At 30.9% G+C, this 22,164-nt stretch overlaps 1 protein-coding gene across 1 annotated transcript in view; it reads right to left on the reverse strand.

Moving 5' to 3' along the window:
• Positions 1-1,769: 1,769 nt before the first annotated feature.
• The window catches only part of LOC134252075 (uncharacterized), a 57,455-nt gene continuing 37,060 nt past the window's right edge, over positions 1,770-22,164 (reverse strand). The window contains exons 8-19 of the mRNA XM_062734511.1: positions 21,342-21,791; positions 19,194-19,376; positions 17,053-17,583; positions 15,592-15,846; positions 14,823-15,035; positions 13,526-13,623; positions 9,031-10,224; positions 8,035-8,062; positions 6,276-6,503; positions 4,507-4,754; positions 3,888-3,982; positions 1,770-1,856 (exon numbers count right to left, since the gene is read on the reverse strand). Coding sequence (XP_062590495.1) covers positions 3,908-3,982; positions 4,507-4,754; positions 6,276-6,503; positions 8,035-8,062; positions 9,031-10,224; positions 13,526-13,623; positions 14,823-15,035; positions 15,592-15,846; positions 17,053-17,583; positions 19,194-19,376; positions 21,342-21,791 — 3,503 coding nt within the window. The 3' untranslated portion in view covers positions 1,770-1,856; positions 3,888-3,907. The remainder of the gene's footprint in view (positions 1,857-3,887; positions 3,983-4,506; positions 4,755-6,275; positions 6,504-8,034; positions 8,063-9,030; positions 10,225-13,525; positions 13,624-14,822; positions 15,036-15,591; positions 15,847-17,052; positions 17,584-19,193; positions 19,377-21,341; positions 21,792-22,164) is intronic.

Below are 22,164 nucleotides of genomic sequence, written 5' to 3' on the forward strand. Positions count from 1 at the left end.
TTGTCAATCAGAAACTTAAGCATCTCTTTAATGCCAACATAGAACTTATGTTTGCAATGGCCAGGAAGGAAGGACAATTCAAGAGTTTCATTTTTATTGAAAAAAGCAACAGTTAATGATATCAAAAGGCCTGTGCTTTAATTCATCGTGGGGAATGGTTGTGTATAACTTTGAAATGTCGTAGGTTTTTATCATGCAAATGCCAGTTATCATTATACTCCCATTTGTGTCAAAACTGAACAAAACAACAGTCAAAATTAATTCACATTGTTGACATGTTAAGCCTTGAGCATCCATATCAATTTGGTCTCTCAAAATATCTCAGTTTAATGACCTATATGTGTTAGTAAAAATAACTCCTTATGGCCTAAAATAGATATATTGAGGTCATAGGTCAAGGTAATAAATAACAATATTCCGTCTTTTTAAAAACAATTTTGTTTCCGCTCAATATCTTTAGATTGAAGCTTTTGCAGTGAATTTTTATCTTACAATTTCCTTTAGGTCTTTAAAGTCCCCTGTTTATTTCGACATAAAAATTCAAAGGTCAGGGTTGTAAATCATAAAATCTGTTTGTAACTGTCATTTTTCAGGAATATATCAAGAAGCTTTTGAGTGTTTCCAAATGTTTATGAAAGCCATATCGTCTTTTTTCATTGTAAAGTAAAAAAAAAATGCTCTCGTGTTTCATAAGGCGAAAAAGCCAGAGGTGATACAGATACAAAAGTTATATATACTGAATAGATATATTCAACTATAATATAAGCAAGGGACGATTCATTGGGATTTAATATATAAGTCATCATGATTGCTTATCTTATGACCAAACTAACATTTGTTGAGTGTTAAAAATGTATTTTTCAAAATTTAAAATTCTTTATACATGTAGAGGACACATCATATTGTTCCTTTGATCAATTCACACAGGAATTTAAGAACTTCAGAATTTCACAATTCAAGGTCTAAATTTTCTTCGTGTTATCAAGAGGTAAAAGGAGTATTCTACTTCAGTCTTTTTTTACACTCTTAGTTTACGGATTTAATGTATTACCTCTGGCTTTTTCGCCTTATGAAACACGATGGCATTTTTTTTACTTTACAATGCGTTTCTAAATTTAACATATTACATTTAGATAGCAATTACATGTATCACCTTATGAACAATATGTAAATTGATTGAGCATTTCTAACATGTGTACATGTATACTCATAAGAATAATACTGAATACTACTATATTCATATTTTGTAATAATCATTATACTTGTATGTTCTATCTAATAATCATGTATGCAATATGATCAAAAGGGTCCTGATTCGAAATGATAAACATCCGTATACATGTATGGCATGGAATAAGGAACATCACTTTGCTGAAAGTTCATAAAAGTGTGCTTGCTTTAAGCGTTTGTTAATGTATTAATAGATAAAGAATTAATTAAATAATTAAATTAATGCTTTTGCAATAGATTAACCAAACAAGTCCATGCTGACGGATATAAAACTGATACACATATATGAAAGGAATACATTTTTGAAACATTTTTGTAGGCACATGCACAATAAAGTGGATACAAAAAGTGGTTTATTTACATGCATTGCATAAATCTAAATACAATGTTTTCAAACGCAACAATGTTTGAATTTGTCAAATTCGAATGAATCATATTTGGTTCGTCTAAACATGAATCGTTCATATCATCAACTTTTGAAAAACAACAGATTAAACAATAGACAAATAAACCTTAAAAAGAGTTTTCATTGACATTTTGTTCGTTGTACATACTAAACATACTAAATACAATTGTACAGGAAAAAGTCCAAAGAAATTCTACAGACGTTGATGTTATGGCAGCACCTGGAAAAATATATCTTCCGTTTAAAATAAAATAACATTCGAATCTGAATAATTAAATAAATAATATCAATAATTAAGTTTTCAGATAAAATAAAGTTGTTTGAAGATACGTGTATTTTTTATGACATTCTGTGCCATTATTTTGAGATGTTTTGTTGATTTGATTACAGTACATCAAAATCATAAATTTCTCTTCGTTACTTCAAGACAAGAGTGCATTCACTAGCAAAACTTATATTTCTAAAAATCTTTTAGGGGAAATTTAATTATAATTTAGATTCTTTTAATGATAATTGATATATTAAAGTATTTTTAAAATGGTCCATAAAAAGTTTTTTTTAATGCAGAATTGTTTGAAAGGGGTTTAAAACTGGATGTAAATGTTCTTGTCAAATATGATAAATCAGTTTTGAAAGAATATAGGCAAAAGAAAACAGAATATAATGTTTCAATCAAATTTTAGATTCGCTCGAATTGAGTATCATATTGACTCAATGATTTAACTCTGGTGAAATAAAATATGACTATTATTAGGGTATTTTACTTGGTAGGTTATACACTGTCATAGAGCTGTCACCCAAATTTAAAAAAATGAATTTAAAAGCTTTATGACTTGAATGCAAAAATATTTTTAAAAACGCATGTATTTATGAAAAAAATAAACATATATCACATGTACAATGAAACTACGGCGTATAGTAAATATTGTTTTTTGTTTTCTTACTATGGAATTGTATCATTTATGACATCAGTAATGCGACAAAAAATTCGGCAATCATAACAAATTTACGTGATATTTCCTTATTTACTCCTCACATTGGTATTTTTTTATAGCAACATATTCAAGAAGTGGTAATTATCAGATGCTGATCATTAAAAAACCGAGAAAAATTAAGAAAAATTGAAAATCTTAAATCTTACAAAGTTAGAAAATCAGAAACATCAGAAAGTAATTTTGAATACTTTATTAATAAATCCCCATATGTCTCAGCTCTTCTGGCTCAGTGGTTCTATAGAAGAAGATTTTTTTAAAAAATGTTTTTAATGTTTTACGAGTTATGTGTTACTTTTATGGTTTTTATGGTTACTTTTAAGATAATTAACAACATTGAAAATGATTACATTAAGGTATAAAGTAAGTGTACAAAAATGTGATACTTCATTTAAACGTTAAACGTTATCTTTAGACCTTAGAAAGTAACACATAACTTTAAAAACATCCCCCTTCATTCAATTAAAACATGCTGGTCTGCCATGTACAACAAATGCAGCTCGATTTCTGCCATGCATTAGGTTTATCATTATCTTCATCTAAGCAAATTTAATATTCTCGGGCATTTTTAAATGCCCTTTTGTCAGATACTGCGGTTGAATTTTCTCTAACTTGGCGTTATGTAGTAACTCTTGGACTACCGTTCAAAGAACTGTCGCTCAATCATGCTTGTGATACACATGAGCCTGACAAGTTGTTATGTAGTGTATATTTGAATCTGCAGCTCTCCTTTTTCTTTATTTTGAAAATTTCCAGCATTAGAAATGAAAATGCGTGCTTTCAGTCATTTTGAGAAAATATAGACCTCATCATATCCGGACAAGAAAGAATTTTTCTTCGTAATACATGTATTAGTTCAATCCTCATGATTAACAACTACAAATCAATGTTTTCAAATATTTAACTATTTTTTTTATATTTTTGTTAAGAGGGATATAATCAAGTTCCGGAAATGGAGTGAATATCATTCAGCCGTATAACAACTGACTTGGCAAAGTTAAAGATCTCCTAACTCATTTGGTACATAGTTCCAACCCGTGTATAAATTCCCCCCTACATTGTAGAATAAGGGAGTTACGTTTCCTTTGAGTTTCCGTATATAAACTCAAGAAATCAGAGAGGACAAATAACACGCTCTTTTATCCTGGCACTTTTCATTTGTTGAATAAAAGAATTCGATCTTTTTAAAAAAATGAAGACAATTACTCACAAAATTTGAAATTGAACAATAACTTTGTAAATAAAAAATGTTATTTTACCCATTCTGAGTGTCCATTTCTTATGTAGGATTTTTCAGAGCATTCATCATTTCATGCTGTATATTTGGGTCTCCCTTGCTCAATCTCACAATGGCCTAAAAATAATTATATTTAAAGAAAATAATAAACGTTAAAATATTATGACATCCTTGTCAAAAGTACATTTGAGTTAACGAAACATGAGGATAACAGCAATAAAGACTAATGGAGCAATATAAATATGGACTTTCAAAAACATCAGAGATCGGATCAAGTGCCATGAAGGATTAAGCATACTCGTCACATCCTCTGTTTGCTCCTTTTACCGATCAAGCAAATGGAAAAATCCGTAGATGATCCATTGTGAAAATATTTCCCGAGGAATGTTTGAGAAAGGCCAGCCAACGTTCGATTAATTGTATTTTCTGAATAGATTAATATTTTATCGGTGAAAGAATTAGCAAAATATTGACTTCAAACGGGACCGTTGATATCTTTGTATCAGCAACATAGCTGTCAATAGCTTGCCTCGTTTTAGAAATAGTACGTAAAATATACTCCTGCAAACGTACATGTAAGAACATGGATCAGAATCAAAGACGAAACATTAATTGGACCATTTCTTAAATCTTGACTTTACCTGTGTCAGATCTCTCCCTTTCTCCTCCAGGTCCCTCTTTTCTAATTTACTTGTTGCATCAGGTTCATGAACGACTTGGTTTCTGTAAATCCGGATCCTTTCTACGTCGTCAGTTTCACTTTCATCCCCTGTAACTGGAGTCTTTCCCCAGCCCTTAGTAGGTTGTGGAAGATTTGGATAACGGTTTCGTAGCATCTGGTACATCATTGTCACATCAAACGATTGAGAAGACGGATCAGATTTATCAGCTAATGAACAAAATATTATGTTAATATATTGATTGGAAGTAAGAAACGCAGAACCTATTTTTTTTATCTCCCTTGACATTTATAAATGCATACACTTATTTTGTGTATTTTTTTAAAATTCTGTCATAAACTTTCATTTAAATCTTTATTTATTTTCTCTGTTACATAAATTCTGCTGTCCCTTGTGCTCTACTTAGACTAAAATATCAAATTATTTGTCGATTCTGTGGATTATATTGTATTATATTGATTGACTGGCTTATAAGGAACACCGAGTTTTGTGGGACCCAAGAACAAAACTGTTTCCTGTGGTCGTTTTCTCTTGAGGGTCCTGCAAAATGCATTAAGCCTGCGAAACCAACCAATACAAGTTTTCTTATACCTTCCACTTTTATCATGATATTTAAAAAAATACATTAATTTGCCAGGAAAATCTTTATTTCAAACAGCTTTAAAATACTTTGAATTAAGAACACATTATAAAACACACAAGAGTGTAAAACTGTATATTCGTTAAAGTCCATGGTACACGTGCCGAAATTGCAGAAATTAGACTTAATTGCTTTTGATCATTGTTCCGTACTAGGGAATCGAGATCAAGAGCAATGGTACTTTTAATAATTCAAGAACCTCAACAGACTTTGCCGATGTTGCTTGCTCAGTGAAACTGATTTCACCAGTAATAGTCTAGGAAATTCTTTATTGGATCGCCTAATAAAAAGTGAAGAATGATGCTTTTGACTCATCTTTGACATATGCTCACATAATCCGATGATTCAACAAGAAGTCTGCGAGTCTATGTTCACTAGTAATATCCCCGCTTTGATGTATATAAACACGCTCATATTAATGTACACGAGATTAGTTACGGGTAGATGCATTTATAAGTATAAAGTTGCCAGACCCACAGATTAGTAAAACGCTGACATCAGATTCATACAAATTATTCTTTTTCATCTCAACAGAGACTAGGCTAATATTTCAAGTATCTGCAATGAGCTGTTGCTAAGAGATCTACGACAAAAATATTTAATGTTACTAAAGGCATGTACAGATGAACGGATAACCAGGTTGACATCAAAATGAGCAAAAAAGAATTTCACAACATGACATGCTTCAGCAAATAATGCACTAGAAATTCAAGCATCTGCAGTGCGTAGTTGCTTAAAAACACGACACAAAATGTTACGGACAGATAGACATACAATACGGTAATACAGTATATCTAACTCTCCTTCGGAGAGGGGATATAACACGCTGTAAAATAATTCACAAGAGGTGCAATTTATCTCACTCGGTGGTTGATACATCAAGTTTTTTAATATCTTAGTTAAACATTTTTTTTTATTTTTCTGTAAGACTTATATAGGAAACAATTTTAAAGGGTAAAAAAGGCATTCATCTTGTTTCTTTTTATATTAGTTTATCACCATAATTATAATCTTAGGACATATATAACAATATTGTAGATGCAGAGGACAACGTGTAGACAGATTTTATAAAATACAAAAATATACATACTCGGACACAGCCTTTCAAACTGATTGTCGCTCAGATGGAACATTTTCTTCACAGCGGTAGCTTTTGAAAGTTTAAATTTCAAAAGGTCCTTTTTCGGGTATACCGCATCAAAGTAGATCTGCATGGCATTTCGTCCAACTTTTGTCAACTTTTCAAAAGCTTTAAAATGAAATTTTTGTAGTCCCTCCTCATAAAGTTTGATAAAATTGTCTCTGGGTGTACTAGCAACTGTATAAATAACAAATAAGTCTTGAGAATAGTCACTTTGTATTTATATGTAGTAGGAATTACACATGCATCTAACACGTTAAAAAAGTCAATGCATCAAATGAAATGAACACTTTTCCTCAAATATGAAAATATATTTATATAATATGATTATTATATAATATTCATATAAATTATTTTCGATAAAGATAATTTTAAGGGTCCAAAACATAGCAACCCACTACAATGGTTTGGGGAGTCTTTATTTTTTTTTATTGAACTATACTCACAATGGCTCGAAAAAAATTCAATTGAGTTTAGACCATGTAGAGATGTTCCATTTATCAGTGTTTTTTTTTTTTACATCATTTCATATTCAAATTTTATGATTCACAAATCCTCATCTCCTATCAATACTTTCGTTCGTAGCATAAATTCCTCAATAAACTATATGTGTATGCATGCACTCCACTTTATCTTAAAACTCAATGTCTAGTCAGTCTAGTACAATGTATGCCAGGAACATCAATGAGAGTTGGAAACGTAAGATAATTTGCATAACTGGCGAAGTCCGTACTCTACTAACTAGACAATGATTCCTAATACATGTACTACCTTTTTATTGTGAAAAGAAAATGTAAATTTAGATTTTGAAATTATAGTCCAATAGATTTAATTTACATTAAAGGAAATAAAGGAGATTTACATGACCTTTAGGCCTACTTAGCTCCTGACGTATATTTAGGCGAATTAACATACCGGTAGAATAATAAAAAAATCGAATAAACCAACTTTTAAAGAGTTATCCCAAAAAACAAATAGAAATGGAAATATTCAAGGACATGGGCTTTTATCTTTTCTAAAATAAAATATCATTTTAATTTTCTAAATTTTCATTTACGTTGTTAGTTATACATATTGTTCTAGTATTTATTTTTTCAAGAAATACGGTGAAGAACTCAGTGTAAGAACAATATTAAGAAACCACAAGATTCATGATATAATGAATATTTTTAAGACGTTCTTGATATATAGCCTGAAGTTAAGGTATTCAATCCCTAATGTGAACAAATTCAGTGAAATTAAATACATAACTGATATGTATGCATTAAATACTCAGTTTATTTAGCCATATTTCCCATTTATTACTATTAGTGTGTGCAGTGGGATGTGTCCTATTTTATGACCTTGAGTTCTGGTAAGAGTTATCTCCCCTTTTTTAATTAATAAAAAATCAATTTAAAAAATTAGCCGGTAAAAAAATTGTTTTCAATTGTCAATTTTCCACCGCAGGATTTATTGATATTCAAATTATTTGAATTTTTATGTTGAAAAAACACATTTCAATTCAATCTTTTTTGATAAACTACTGCTGAATTAAAAACATTTTTAAATCTTTCTCGCGGGCAATCCTTTTTCACTATAAAATGCTTTAATATAATATCAGTGTATTATGTACTTGACAGACATTTAAGGGTAGGAAATTAGGTCCCATTAGGGATGGAAATCCTTAAATTACTTTCATATAACTTTTGAAATAGAAGACACTGACCTGTTTCAGATACATGGACATCACAATCCTACAAAGAGAAGAAACATTATATATTTTTACACATTGAGATACAATGTATGTCTAAGGTCCATGATGCAACATCGAGTTTTATATTTGTTCATATATTGCCTATAAGTCGAAGTTCTTGAGTTTGATTTTCGTCCAAACATCTTTCTCCAAGGCCTGGTTAGTCCTAGAAATATTGCTATGTATCTGGATGCGGAATACGATAGGTAATTGTTTATTTTGTTCAGAAAGAAAGTTGACATTAAAGTCAAAATTACCCACTTTTTTAAACTTTTGAAATTTGAAAATATCTGATGAAAAGCATGTGTTCAATATCACATGGCTGTCATTTTACAATCAAATATGTTTTTTCATACATCAGTACACTATATATTAATTTGAAATTTATGTTGTCATATTATATTCACGCATAGACTCGGGAAAAATTTGCAAAAGCTATTTTAATAGGTTCAAAAATTGTTGTGCTCTGGCTGGCTGATATAAAACACATTTGAAGTGCAATTTAAACTTACAAAGGATTTAAATCTTTGTCAAAATGGTGTCACTAAATATATCTTCCTAAAAGTTGAATGATATATTCATTCATACAAAAAGGAATTATAGTTACGCTACACTTAATGAAATATTTAAAAAAGTTCTTATTTTTCTGGGTCAACCATGTTCTGGGGCAGACAGAAATTATTTTTACTTTTATTTTTCCCCATGAAAATTTAATTTTTATGAAACCTAATACTTTCAGGAATTAAACAAAATTTACAGAGGTCATGGGAAAATTCTACAAGCCACTTTAAAGCCCGCCCCCCCCCCAAACCCACCAATCAATCCACGTATATACATGAATATACATGGTATATGCAGACTAACATGTAGAAAAATATATATAATAAGTACAACTGAGATTTGCAACATTATCTCAAAAATGGCTGTTCAAACGTTGTTATTTAAGTTATCAATTACATTTAAAATTACCTTTTTCCAATATCCAAGGAAATCTGGTTCCCAAAGATTGTGTTGATGTATAAGTTCATGTCGAGGACAAACAATATGACCTTTTCCTCGAATCTCTTTCTCTTCAACAAAACATTTATCATATTCACGATACACATCATTCATTGAGCATTGATATCCCACACTGTATATGATCTTCTTGTGAAAGCTTCCGGTGAGTTCGTTTAATAATCTTTCGATGGAGTCACGTATCTCAAGTGTTATTTCTTTTCTGACAATGGAATTACCATGTTGAAATACCTGGAGCTGTATTGATGAGTTGTCTACAGCAAGAGCAATATTGTGATGTTCATACTCAAAGAACGCTATGTTTTTGAACATACACATCCCCTCATCATTTAAAACTCTCCATTTACCACCTGTTCTACTCAAACAAGAAGCAATCAATCGAAAGTAAACAAACCACGGCAAAAACGAGAATCTGAATACTAACACTGATGTTTTATGTTGATAATTTCTCAATTTTTCTTGGTGTGTAGCATCAAATGTTCGTTTATTCATGCAGGGTACGTACATGCAACGCAAACCCGAGTCCAAGGTCATGGCAATCAACCCTAAACGCTCCATATACTGAAGAATATAACTGTCCCAGCCTTTTGTATCAAATTTCATAGACTTCCAAATTCTTTTGAGGAAATTTTCGGGGAGATATCCAGTTTGGTCAAATTCCTTCCATTCTTGGTGATTTTTTGCTTCATCTTTGACATGATTCGAGTCTGTGATGATATTTTTGAAAGCATCAACAAACCACTGGATGTCAAGAATTATAATTTCAGAAAGAGATTTCTCATTGAAATGTAAAATAATACCAATTTCATGGAATAGTTTCAAAACATCTTGAACATTTGAATTTCTCTCTAGAATGCTATTAAAATATTCTCTGGAATATTTTTCTAGTGAGATTAATTTGTTTGTTGATTTAAGCACTTTAAAAGTAGCTTCACAAAATGCCCAGTCTGTTGGGATGCTGTCTTTCCATCGATCTTCTTTAGCAATAGAAACGATGCATTTTTCTAAGCTTGACAGTTTTTCTAGAGTCTGTCCATCTTTTGCCTGAATTCCAAGAGTAAAGCATCTCTTTCTGTTCAAATGTGCTTTTAGTTTTTCGTCGTACCGAAGCTGATCCAAGATACTATCGTAGAATGTTTCTGTAGTCTAAACAACAATATAAAAATTTGTAAACAAAATGGTTTACAATTTTTACAAAATTCAACTATGGACATCAATATAATACTTTAAAAATCAATTCATATCAAAACTACATAACCCATTGTACAACCGGGGATTCTGCTTACGTTCATTTTCAATGGAGATTGACTCATTTGCATGAGAATGATGGGATAATTGAAATTGTCTCTTGGCAGAAGAAACTTATCGACTGAGTTAAGGCGCGTTTGGATAATTAAACCTTTTCCAACGAAATAGATATATAAATTGCATTACTTGTAAAGGGATGGAAGCAGGTTCCAGCGACCTGTTCTACGAAAGGTCTTAAAAACTATATTTGGTATATTGCATATATTTGCCCCCACAAAATGTCATATTTTTAAAACTTCCTTAAATGTGCTGAATTCAATAAAATGATAGTGTCAAAGCAATGTATTCACAATTTCTGTTTTTATGACATATCAAACTAGTCCGATTTTATATCCTTTTTCAGGAAGAGGACAAAATGCATGGACAAAATTTCAACAATTTTAACTTTAAAATTTCTAGAGCGCAAGTTTGTTCAGGAAAAATATTGACATATTTCATTGATATGATTATTCTTAACATTAGATCAAAATATTGATCCTGAAAATTGATTTACAATATGTGAATGCTGACTAATGTTTTTCATACAAATTGTTAGTCCATTATTTATACACTGAATTGACGATGGATATTCACGATCATGACAAGTAGCTTACAGCGGGTGTGACCGCAAGCAGGGGATGCTCACACCTCCATGAAACCTGATCCCACCTCTGATGTTTCAGAGGTCTGTGTTTGCTCTGCTCCTATCTTGTACTGTTTTATGGACTTTGAAAATAAGAGAAAAGCAAACACGGACCCCCAAAACGTCAGAGGTGGGATCAGGTGCCATGGGGCTACAAATCGTTGCCGTAGCGGAAGCAACGAAATACATGTTTTCTCTACCTTTATGTAGCGTAATTGCATTGATGCAGTTAGCACTGGTCAAGCTTGCTAAAAATGTTTGTTGTAAAATTATAAGTATTTCAAATAAGGTAGTGAATGTATTGCTATTTGAAATCTATATAAATTTATGTTTGTTTGAATTTATACGTATTTAATTCATAATATTTTCTTAAAATCAAATTCTAAAGCAGTGATGTTTGTACATTGAAACCGAATGGAAGATATCTTTGCCTATATATCTGTTAATATGTAATACATGTAGGAATATCTTTAGGCCAGTAAATATCTTCAGTATAATTAAGGGATTTGGTAAGGTAAAAATTATGTTTGACCTCACCCCTTTTCAAATGTCTTTATGGAGTTTTATGAAGAGACTTACTTTTACAGTTGACGACTGACTTTTACAACTTAAACACATACAGACTCCATATACTAAAATGTAAAAGTCAGCTGTCGAATGTAAAAGTAAGTCTCTTCATAAAACTCCTATAATACACACCATGATTTTTTTTTTCTAACATATTTTTTTTTATTTTAAATTATGTACTGAGCTATGTACATATTTTTATCTGCATTTTACTCCAATTTAATTTTGGCACAGTGGTCAGAGCGTCTGTTTAAGAGTCGCTAAGTAAGAAGGTGATCCTTACTTCTCGGGATTTAATCCCACTTTTAGACATTCGGATGAGACCGTATAAACCAAGGTTCCGTGTCGCAATAGGTGCTGATAAAGATCCCACCTGTCTATGGCCCTGTGTGGCGAGTACAGGACAAAATTTTCTGCTCTCTAATGGCAAATAATGGCATCTCCATATGTGTAAAAAATAGAGGGGGCGTTAAACAATACTCCATTCATTTTATTTATTTAGTTTTTATTATAACTACGAGGGAGATGTCTCATTAATAATTATATGGTTTACAGTTGCTAAATATGCAAGATCAGCAAACAATAAATTCTAATGATGACGTAAGAGTTGTGTTGATATATTTTAAAAGAATGGAATCAGAACAGAGTAAGAGACACAAAGGCTTTGATTACTATTTTCTACTCTAACTTATTGATAATTAAAATTCATCAGGATAATAAAACTATATTATGGATTGTTAAAACACCCACCAAACCCCCTCTTCCCCTCTTCTTTTTCTTGTCAGGATAATTACCATTGCTTCAATGTCTGCTATTACGGTTCTGTTCTGCTCTTGTTTTGTATTGTTTTATGGGCTTTTGTTCTTAAATACAGTTCGTAATCTCAATGTTTATGTACTAATTTACTTGAGAATGTGTAATGTCATACCTTTTAATAATGGCACACTAAATAGATGTTAAAAGTTCACATTTAATATTGTAATGCTATTTCACAAATCAAATGGTAACCCAATTAAAAATTCCTTTTAAAATATATAAATTTAGGAAAACCTTATTTTGAGAAACTCAAGATAATGCCGAAGCACTCAACTGGTAGCGAATATCAATTACCTCGAAAAACCTCTCAATCTCTAAAACAATTTTAAGCAATGCTGGAAGTACCAGGAAATTTAAACTGATTCGTTAATTTGTAAATGATTGGAAAAGAACAGACTTTGATTGGAAAAGACTTTGAATTAGACAGTGGATTGTCTAAGAACAAGCTGTTCAAAGTAATAGTGAAATATGTGGTCAAAAGAGAAAATACCATAATGGTAAGTGATATGCAATTGTGCACTTGTGAAAGCGGAGTTACTTGTAGGCAGCAAAAAAAGTAAAAAAAAAAAAACACCGGCAAACTAACTTAAGATACTTAAAGAAAATTTTACCAACGTAAATGTCAGGCACGTGTTACAGGACAATTTTTATGAATAAGTAGCAGGCTACAAATCATTTATATAAGTAAAACACTGGATTATTTTGAGAAAAAAATACATTGTTCTTATCACATTTGTTTTTCTTTTTTGTAGTGCTCAGTGGTGATAAAAATGTTGAATTTTATTAACATGAGCTTCATTTCATTTCAGAGAATGAAACGTGTCAGATCGACAAAAAAATATGATTTTACATTCGAACATTTGCTGATCTCACAGCATATAAACATGATATGATGGAGAAAAGCACTTTCTACTTTTTAGTTCTTTTCTTGTATCAGAAAAAAGTCGATATACACATTACAGTTTATACCTCCCTTTGAAAAACATTGCGTTGAAAAAAATGTAAGGTCAAAGATAAAGGATTCGTAGGAAATTAGAAAAGAAATATCTGTAGCAATAGAAAAATGAATTAATGAAAATTCTATGTTTAAGAAAAAAACGTTTAAAAGCAATCTTTCGATGATTCATATCTTACTTGTCCTTTAGTTTTGTCCAGATGAGTACCAACGAGTATAACTGGAGCATCTTCAGCACTGTATATATGGATGGACTTCATCCAGAACAAGAGGTACTCTGTTTTAAAACAATAATGACTTTTGATAATTAATAACTTAATTGTATATAAAGTCCGATCGGAATATTTTGTTCTCATAAGACGTCGCCGTATGCCAACGAAGGGCTTCGAACTTAAACCTTATATTCAGCCCTCATTGTCATGGAGAATATCCGAAAAACCCGTGACTTTCAATATCATGACCGAGTGCTTGACAAAGAAAAAGTTATTACTTGTTATTACCTGTTATACGTTTTATGTATCAAAAAATAAAGCTGGGCCTCCAGATAAGGAAGCGAGCGCCTTGCCACAAGCTTCTTATGATAAAATCAGTCCTTAAAAAAAGTAGAATTTTATCAGAAAAATTTTATTCATTTCGCTATCATGTTTGTTTTTATTTTTATTTCTACGCTTGAAATCTCGTTCGCATGATTCTGCTGTTGTAGGCTTATAGTTTAATGTAGCATAAGTGTTCGAATGGAAAATATAGATCGAATGGTGGATTTTTACTTCAATTTCACTTAAAATAACTCAGGAAGAGATTATCCCACCAACTTAACTTAAGTTATATCCATTAACTATATACAATGTTATTTTCGCCAAGTGTTTGAATTCATTTGTTACCCTCTCATATTTGGAAACAATTTTTCTCAGTTTTGAATTCACCCAGAAAGATTTTTGTCTTTATAATACTGAGATAAATGATAAAAGATATTTTAAATTTGCTCACTTCAGACAAGGGCAAAAAGTGTGAAAATAAAATGGGGTGAATATTTCCATGTATACAGTATTATATTATCTCCAAGTCCCTAGTTTTACTATTTTTGAAGCATAAGAAAAGTCCATAATTATCATGTTAAACACATACCTGACATTTCACATGCATATTAGGGAAAATTGTATGAGATTTATATCAGTTAATAAGGAATCTATTACTGATTTGCATGACTTCAATATTTGACTGACCGAGCCCCATGTGTACTTCGAGGTTTCAACCTTCAACTTAACAATTTCAAATCGTATTTATTTTGTAAATATGTAGCATCTTAATTTTTTCATACCAAACGTTTTTCCGCCAGCTAGATTGTCAGGAGAAAAACAAAGATTTTAAAAGCTTACATGATTTAACATTACTTCCTACTACTATTTAGTTTTGGTAGATGTCAAATCAATTAATATTTTAAAATTAAGGTATTTGCAGATAACAAAACATACGTACCTCCGTATGTCCAGTCAGTAAACATGGTTCCAGCCTGGTCACACAGCTTCTTATCAACCTTCTCTTTGAATTGTTTCGACATATCTATCACAAGAATATAGAAGGCTCTTCTACTGAGGTAGACTTGATGACAGGCGTAGTAGGCACACTGTCCTCCAAAATCCATGATACTTAGAAGCTCCTTTCCCTCCTTATTTGAATGTTCTGCAAGAGCTTAAGGGATAAGGGAAAAATATAAATAATCTCTGATTTAATAAAAAAAAAAGATACTTCGTTAAATAAGCTCTGATTTAAATAAGCTTACAGTTCACAATAAAATGTATCATGTTGTATATGTATTTCAAATGTGTATATGAGGTTAATACGAGGCAATATTCAGATTATCCTGAACATGTTATTATTAGGCTTACAAGAAAATGTAGGGGGTCACATTTAGGAACCGATGTTTAGAATGTAGATTGCATGAGGGACAGTCCTCAAAAAGTGCACAAGAAGTAGTATTCATACATTATATACCAATGCATCTTATCTTGAAGACTTTGTTGCATTCATTCTTTTACACATTTTTGTTGACAAAGATATCAAGAAAATGTGAAAACGTCAAAACATGTTCTTAACAACTTTATAAGAATTCGAATAAAAAAGCGAGTTACATGTAAAGTTAATTGTCATAAATATCAGTAACTCTATCAATTATTACGTGTACATTTGTGATCAGTTTATAATTATCAATATAAAAATGGTTTTACTTGTGTCATTTTAAACAAACCTCTTAAACAGCCTTGGTCTCGTAAAACTTCAAAGATGTCTTCGTACACCTCGAGTCCTACAGTTGATGTCACATTTCTTAATTCTGCTAAGGTTTTATTTTGTAAACGTTTAAGAAGAGTAGTTTTCCCAGCCCCTGCACATCCTAAGATCATTGCACGGGCTCTATGTATCGTTTGCGTCCCTTTTTTAGTACATTCTATGAACCTTAATCTTGCATCATAGTCCCAGTCAAGAATTTCCTCCGGCACATTAACTAAAACACAAATTTAACATTATTTTTTTACATAAGCTCTCTTGTATTATAAAAAGTACACTATAAATACTTTTTTATCTAAGAATTTTCCATCAATACTGGGTCATTGAGCCTAAAACAGATTGATAAAGTCTATTAAAAAGATGGCATTATTTTATCACATCAGGATTTATGGTATGTTCTTTCATTTACACCATTTCGTAAGTTATCAATATTTGCACATGACTGTGAATACTAAGTTATCTGCCCTCTGTATGAAACGTCTAATAGAACAATAATTCAAAGAATATTCCCTTATACATGATTACATGATAAATCTAAGGAATGTATAAAATAATTACCATATATCTGGAACATTATTGAGTATTATATATGCATATATGCTAAATTTGTTGTATAATTGGGTTATATTGCAGACAATACGGTTTTAAAATAATTAAATTTGAAATATATTTCCCGTTTTACACATGTATACCCGAGTCTTTAACTTTGTTAAGAAATTTTTGTTAAGAAAGCACATAATTGTACACATTATATAGAAAACCTTAATCAACATAAATATCATAAATATAGAGTATTGCATCGGCAAATTTTTTTTTGTTTGTTTTGGCGTCACCAAATTATTTGATCTGCCGTTATTTTTATGAAAGAAAACAAAATGGACAAAATTAGCTCAATTTTGAACATAGAGTTTAGTGAGCAGATAATTAGCCCATTGTAAAGTATTCACATAATGTAAACCAACATTTATTCGCGACGACATTATTTCACGATTTACCTGGGCTTAACTAGTTCGCGACGAATAATTTTCGCGATCAAACCTTTTAAATGTGTTGTTAATAGACACACACACTTTTAACTTCCAATAAGCAGCGAAAAATATTCGCAAAGATGAGGCTCTCGCTAACCTCGCGAAAATTTTTCATACGCAAACAAAAACTTGGTTTACAGAATTTTATTGATATTTTTGGAGACACTCTCGTAAAATACACTTTTATCCTGATGAAAAACATGAGAATTATGATTAAAAACATCATAATCTTAATATCATATACATTGTAATAATAAGATTTTATAAAATTTTTTATGATTGATAAGAATAGGCAATGTTTTCAAGTTACAGATATTCCTATGGTTTAGTGTGGGAAGATAACGGATATTATTTATTGTTTATCAACAAATAAATCTTCAACAATTATATATTACCATTCATTATAACTTTTTTCCTTATTTCTGCAGTCACAAGAGAATCAATGTATGCCGTTTTCTCCACCATAACGTGGCGTATTGCATCTAACCCAAGTGCCTTAATAAATGCAGCCTCCATCTTGTTTGGTAAAAATAGACATCGCTCATTTTCGCCCTTAACGTACCACCAGGTACGTACGTACTCTAACAAAGAATCGACCGAGGACAGGTTGATGTACTTTACAAAGTCCTCATCAGTTATCAAACAATTTGTTACAAAGTAACACATTACTTGATGGCGGACCTCTTCTGATTTAAAGCCAATAACATTGTTCTCTACTTCTACTGATAAACTTTGGTCACGTTTTTCCATTTCCTCAATTGTCTCCAAGAATAAATCTAACTCTGTGTGGTACAACGATGGAAAAGCCTTCACAACATCCGTGTTCTTCTCTTTGATAGCATCTGCACTGATTTTATAGTCTTCCGCCGTCAAGATGGTACAAAGTATGCTTGATTTTAAGGGATTTTGGTAAAGACCCTCAATCACTAAAAGTATTTTTTGAAGTAAATTATATATATTGAAGATATTTTATGAAACAAATAAAAAAAGATAATGGTTTAAGAATGACATTTGAAAATATGTAGTTCTTTGATTTTCTAGGGTTTTCAATTATGTAAATTGTTATAGTAGGTAAAGTATATCTAATGTGTCCTAAGTACATTTCACCATACCTTAATTATTACAAACTTAAAAGTAGCTCAGAAATAAAAGTCAAAATGATTTTAAGAAACACCCATTTTCACTGGTGCTTATTTTCATCCTGTATTAATTGTCACCGGCTTAAATATGTACCTTAACTCACAGCACATGTTATCGTCCATATCATTATTTATTTTTATATCAGGCTGTAAAATTATGCTGAAATAAACGCTCGCTCCACTTTTAGAGTAACATAACCTTTATAAAATGATGGCAACGATAGTGAAAATGATGATATTGATGATTAAGTGAAAATTATTTGATATATCCCAACTTTCATGAGGTAGTTCATTTGTTTGTTTTTTTTTTTTAACTTCAGTGGAACAATTGCGCATCCAGTGAACGATTCAGTTAAAATCTATGAGTTCAAGTCATACTGTGAAAAGGACATTTATACAAACACTCGCTTTATTTAAAATAAAAGAAATATTATTCCTCATTTTTAGAGAATTACATCAAATTTCTTTGCAAGCATATGCAAAGAATATGACATGCTAGGAACATTTTTCGGACTGAAAATCTTTCCTTGCTCGCAACGATCCGATATTTTAATCTTTGGTTTATTCTGAAATTCAGAAATGATATATAAATAGTTCGATTATATTGTTGTGAGATTTTTACACAATAAATGAAATTTAAGAAGTTCCTATTTTAAGAAGAAAAAGATAATTTTATTATTATAATTGAAGGAAAATCTATTTTCTCGACATAACTGATTGAAATTCTTGTATTGCCGTTATTCGCTTTTCTTTTCTTTTCAATCAAATTTTAAATATTTGAACAGTAGGTGCTGGCAAATCCCTCCCTGCTCTATGACAAGTAACAGAATTGGCAGCACTCCGCTGGCAGTGGTGGCGTCTCCATGTGAGTGAAAAATTCTCGAGAGGGACGTTAAACACTATACAATCAATCATTCAATTTTTTCTTGTTTGTAAATGAATTGTGTGCAAGTGTTTTAATGTAAAAGATATTATTAAAAATTAATTTGAATCAATATATATATATATATATATATATATAATGCATAAATATGAAGGTAATTCTGAAATATAAATTTAATCAGACATCGTGATACATGCATCAACTTTATACAATCTAGTGTAAAGATGAGAAAAGAATTACTCTACAATACTATTATATCAATCACTTAAAATTTGATTTTTATATTTTTGTTTAATGTAGACATTTGTATGCAACTACAATGCTATTTTCCTTAAACTCATTTAAGTTTCGTCTATTAGTATTGTGACGTCATTGTCTGGTTTGGACGATATTATGTTAAAAATTAAAATTCTTTAAAACGTCAGAAGAAATCAATGAAAGCGTTTACATTTTTATTATTAAGCACTAAAATTATTTTTTTAATTCTATTCAAAATTGTCATTTGGATACCAACCTGTATCATTAAGTGGGCATATTGTGCTCCCATAGTAAAATCTTTTTATTCCTTCATCAGGGAGATTGTCAGCCCAAGCTATAGGGTCCACTATGTTTTTCAGCCGACACCATCTAAGTACAAAATCCCTTAACTTCCTTGAAATACCCCCCATTTCCATATTAGGAGGGAGAATGTTTGGTCCTAATTTATAAAGCAAGAAAAATGTTTGTAATATTCAGCCAAATCATACATTTGCTAGGGTAAAGACAATTTTATCATCAATTAAGCAAACAAAAACAAATTACGTTAGACTGGTATTTACGGAAAGCTGAATCAGAGAGGAACGGTATATTCTCGCGATTTATATCTAGTTGGTATTTATTAACGAGACAAAATTCAAGCAAACTGAGACCTCCGTTTTATGAAGATAATAATTATTCAAATATACGCTAGAAAAAAATTCGCAATCAGACAGACTCGAGTATTTACACGAATAAAAGTTATCGTGAATAAAAAGTGAATTACATATTTAGTATTAATGACTCATTAGTGTTTATAAATGTTTTTGTCCACTTAATTTTTTAGCTATGTCTCTCACAAAACTTTGAGTTTTTAAATGGCCAGTAATTAATATTATCCGAAATTGCCAAAATTTGGCATATGTTTGGATCCTCGGAAAGACAAACTAAAATGAACAAACCATGGCTGTATCGGAAATATAAGTTTTTGTTTCAGTTCCCTTTTATCTGACGCAAGACGTTTCAGCGACTGTAGCTTGTTTGACCGTTTCGTGTAAACGGACATAACTCGCACAAAGTTTTTGGACAGATAATTCTACCATATATATGTCGGAAATATATTAAAAATATAACCTAATAACTGATATTTTCTGATTTATATAATTCATTGAAGATATTAAGGGATAAATTAAATGAAAGATCAGTAATACGTGTATATAAATGTTCGATATAATCTTAATTTTAGATGCATATACGAGTGTTGACGCAAAAAGTTCGTGGACTTTTTTCATATTTTATTTATTGATTTATTTATACGTGTATGTGCTGGAAAATTACAAATGTAAATTGTTCAGTATTTCAAATTTGAAACAGCATTTTAACTATTAATGATATCACCTCTGTGACAGTTGCCATAGAAACAGTTGTTTAGAAATGCAAGGGAGAGATGAACGTTCTTCTCATCATCTTAATCCTTGATAGGTGAAATGAAAATAAAATCACCCTATGTTGTATATAAAACAAATATTATGCCATTATCACGATTGGTTAATCTTATATAAACCTTTCTATGAGAGTTTTACTGATTTTACTGGATATTTGATTTATTATTCATCTTTAAGTTGAAATACTTCGTCAAATGTCGGTCAAGTCATGTTTTGTTGAAAATCCCGAAACCTCTCTATCTTAAACGCGTATATTTTTGATATAGGCTAGATAAAATGCATTTAGTTACTGGTCTTCCAGTGGCATAAGAAATTTAAGAAACATTGAATATCCATGCACTATAATTTTAAAAGGTGAGGCCACCCTTTGGTGCTAATCTCTGTTTTAAATGTGAATCCCCCCTAGACAACTAAAAAGCGTTAACGGATGCTGTCGGCTTACGTACTGTTCCTGACATTGCCTTTGAAATTGGAACATGATAAAAAAAGATGGGGAGTATTTCGAATATGAGTAAAAAATGAAGATAAGTTTCCGCAAGAGGATCATCATCTTCTTTTACACCTTGTGGAATGTAGGATAGCTGCAAGAGGCCTAGGATACCCAGACTTTACTTGAAAAAATAATGGAGAAAATGGTAGTATTTGTAGAATTACGTATTCGAAGTGGATATTAGGATGAGATGCTTTATAACGTGACACTTTAAACTTCCGGGTTTCACATCAATTTTTCACAACCATTTTGCGAAAGCTCGTGTGATCTTATTGAAAATTTGAAAGAACATTTTACAATATTGTTGCTTTGTGACCATATATTATAAATATGCCTGTTGTTGGCGTTTATGAAATCACTATAAAATTAAAATTTTAGAACGAATTTTTACGAACGTTTGGATCAACCCTCGTACACTTACAAGGTAAATACTATTTAACATTAGCATTATTATCCATATAATTCTATTAATAAAGTAATGGTCTTTACATACCTGATTTCATTCTTATATCATAAATTTTCTCTGCTTGGATCTCGACTAGTAGTCTCATCAAGGTAATGGGACAATTACTTTGTAAACCTCTAGAAACATGCCTGTTAAATATAAACTCTTCTTCATACACAATAACAGAGAAGTTTGAGGTCACCTGTAGGTAAAAGTCCTTGTCTATGTCACTCAGCAAGCAATCATCTATGTATGATTTCATAATGAGACTTTGCTTTTCATGTGATATAATCAGTTGATTACTGTCACTTCTAATCAATTCCATGTCTTTCAACTCCTCCAGTGTCTTGCTTACATTAATGTCACCCATAGATACGTCGTTGTCATCTGTGCTGTTCTTTGGGATCTCACCGTACACATTACAACACAAAAACAAAGTGTACAGAACGACACGCTGATTATTTGTTAATACTGTTGATGGATCTTCGGAAAGTGTATCTGAAATTAAGAATTTGAAATGGATTTTTCAAAATTCTTTGCACTGGTATTTTAACATTCTTCTGCTTTAGGTGGAATGTCACACCAAACTTTTAATTTTATACATCTTTGAGTTAATCTGTTTAAACAATGGTTTCAGCACTGAAACCCCGATATTAGCTCTTTATCATTTTATATGAATTTTTAAAAATTTTTAAAAAGAATTTGAAAAAAAAAAATCCAAATAAGTTGTCTTCGAGTTAAAAATTTGCTGTAAATGAATGCATCATATGGATATCTAATAAAATATGTAAAGAAAGGCTGGTTACACTTTTTTATAGAAATATTTTTGATGGAAATAAAACACATTATGTGTAAATATTTTTTTAAACCT

Source organism: Saccostrea cucullata, unplaced genomic scaffold (genome assembly GCF_032062105.1).
Source record: "Saccostrea cucullata isolate Sc308-1 unplaced genomic scaffold, CSIRO_AGI_Scuc_v1 ctg3647, whole genome shotgun sequence".
Lineage (NCBI taxonomy): Eukaryota > Metazoa > Mollusca > Bivalvia > Ostreida > Ostreidae > Saccostrea > Saccostrea cuccullata.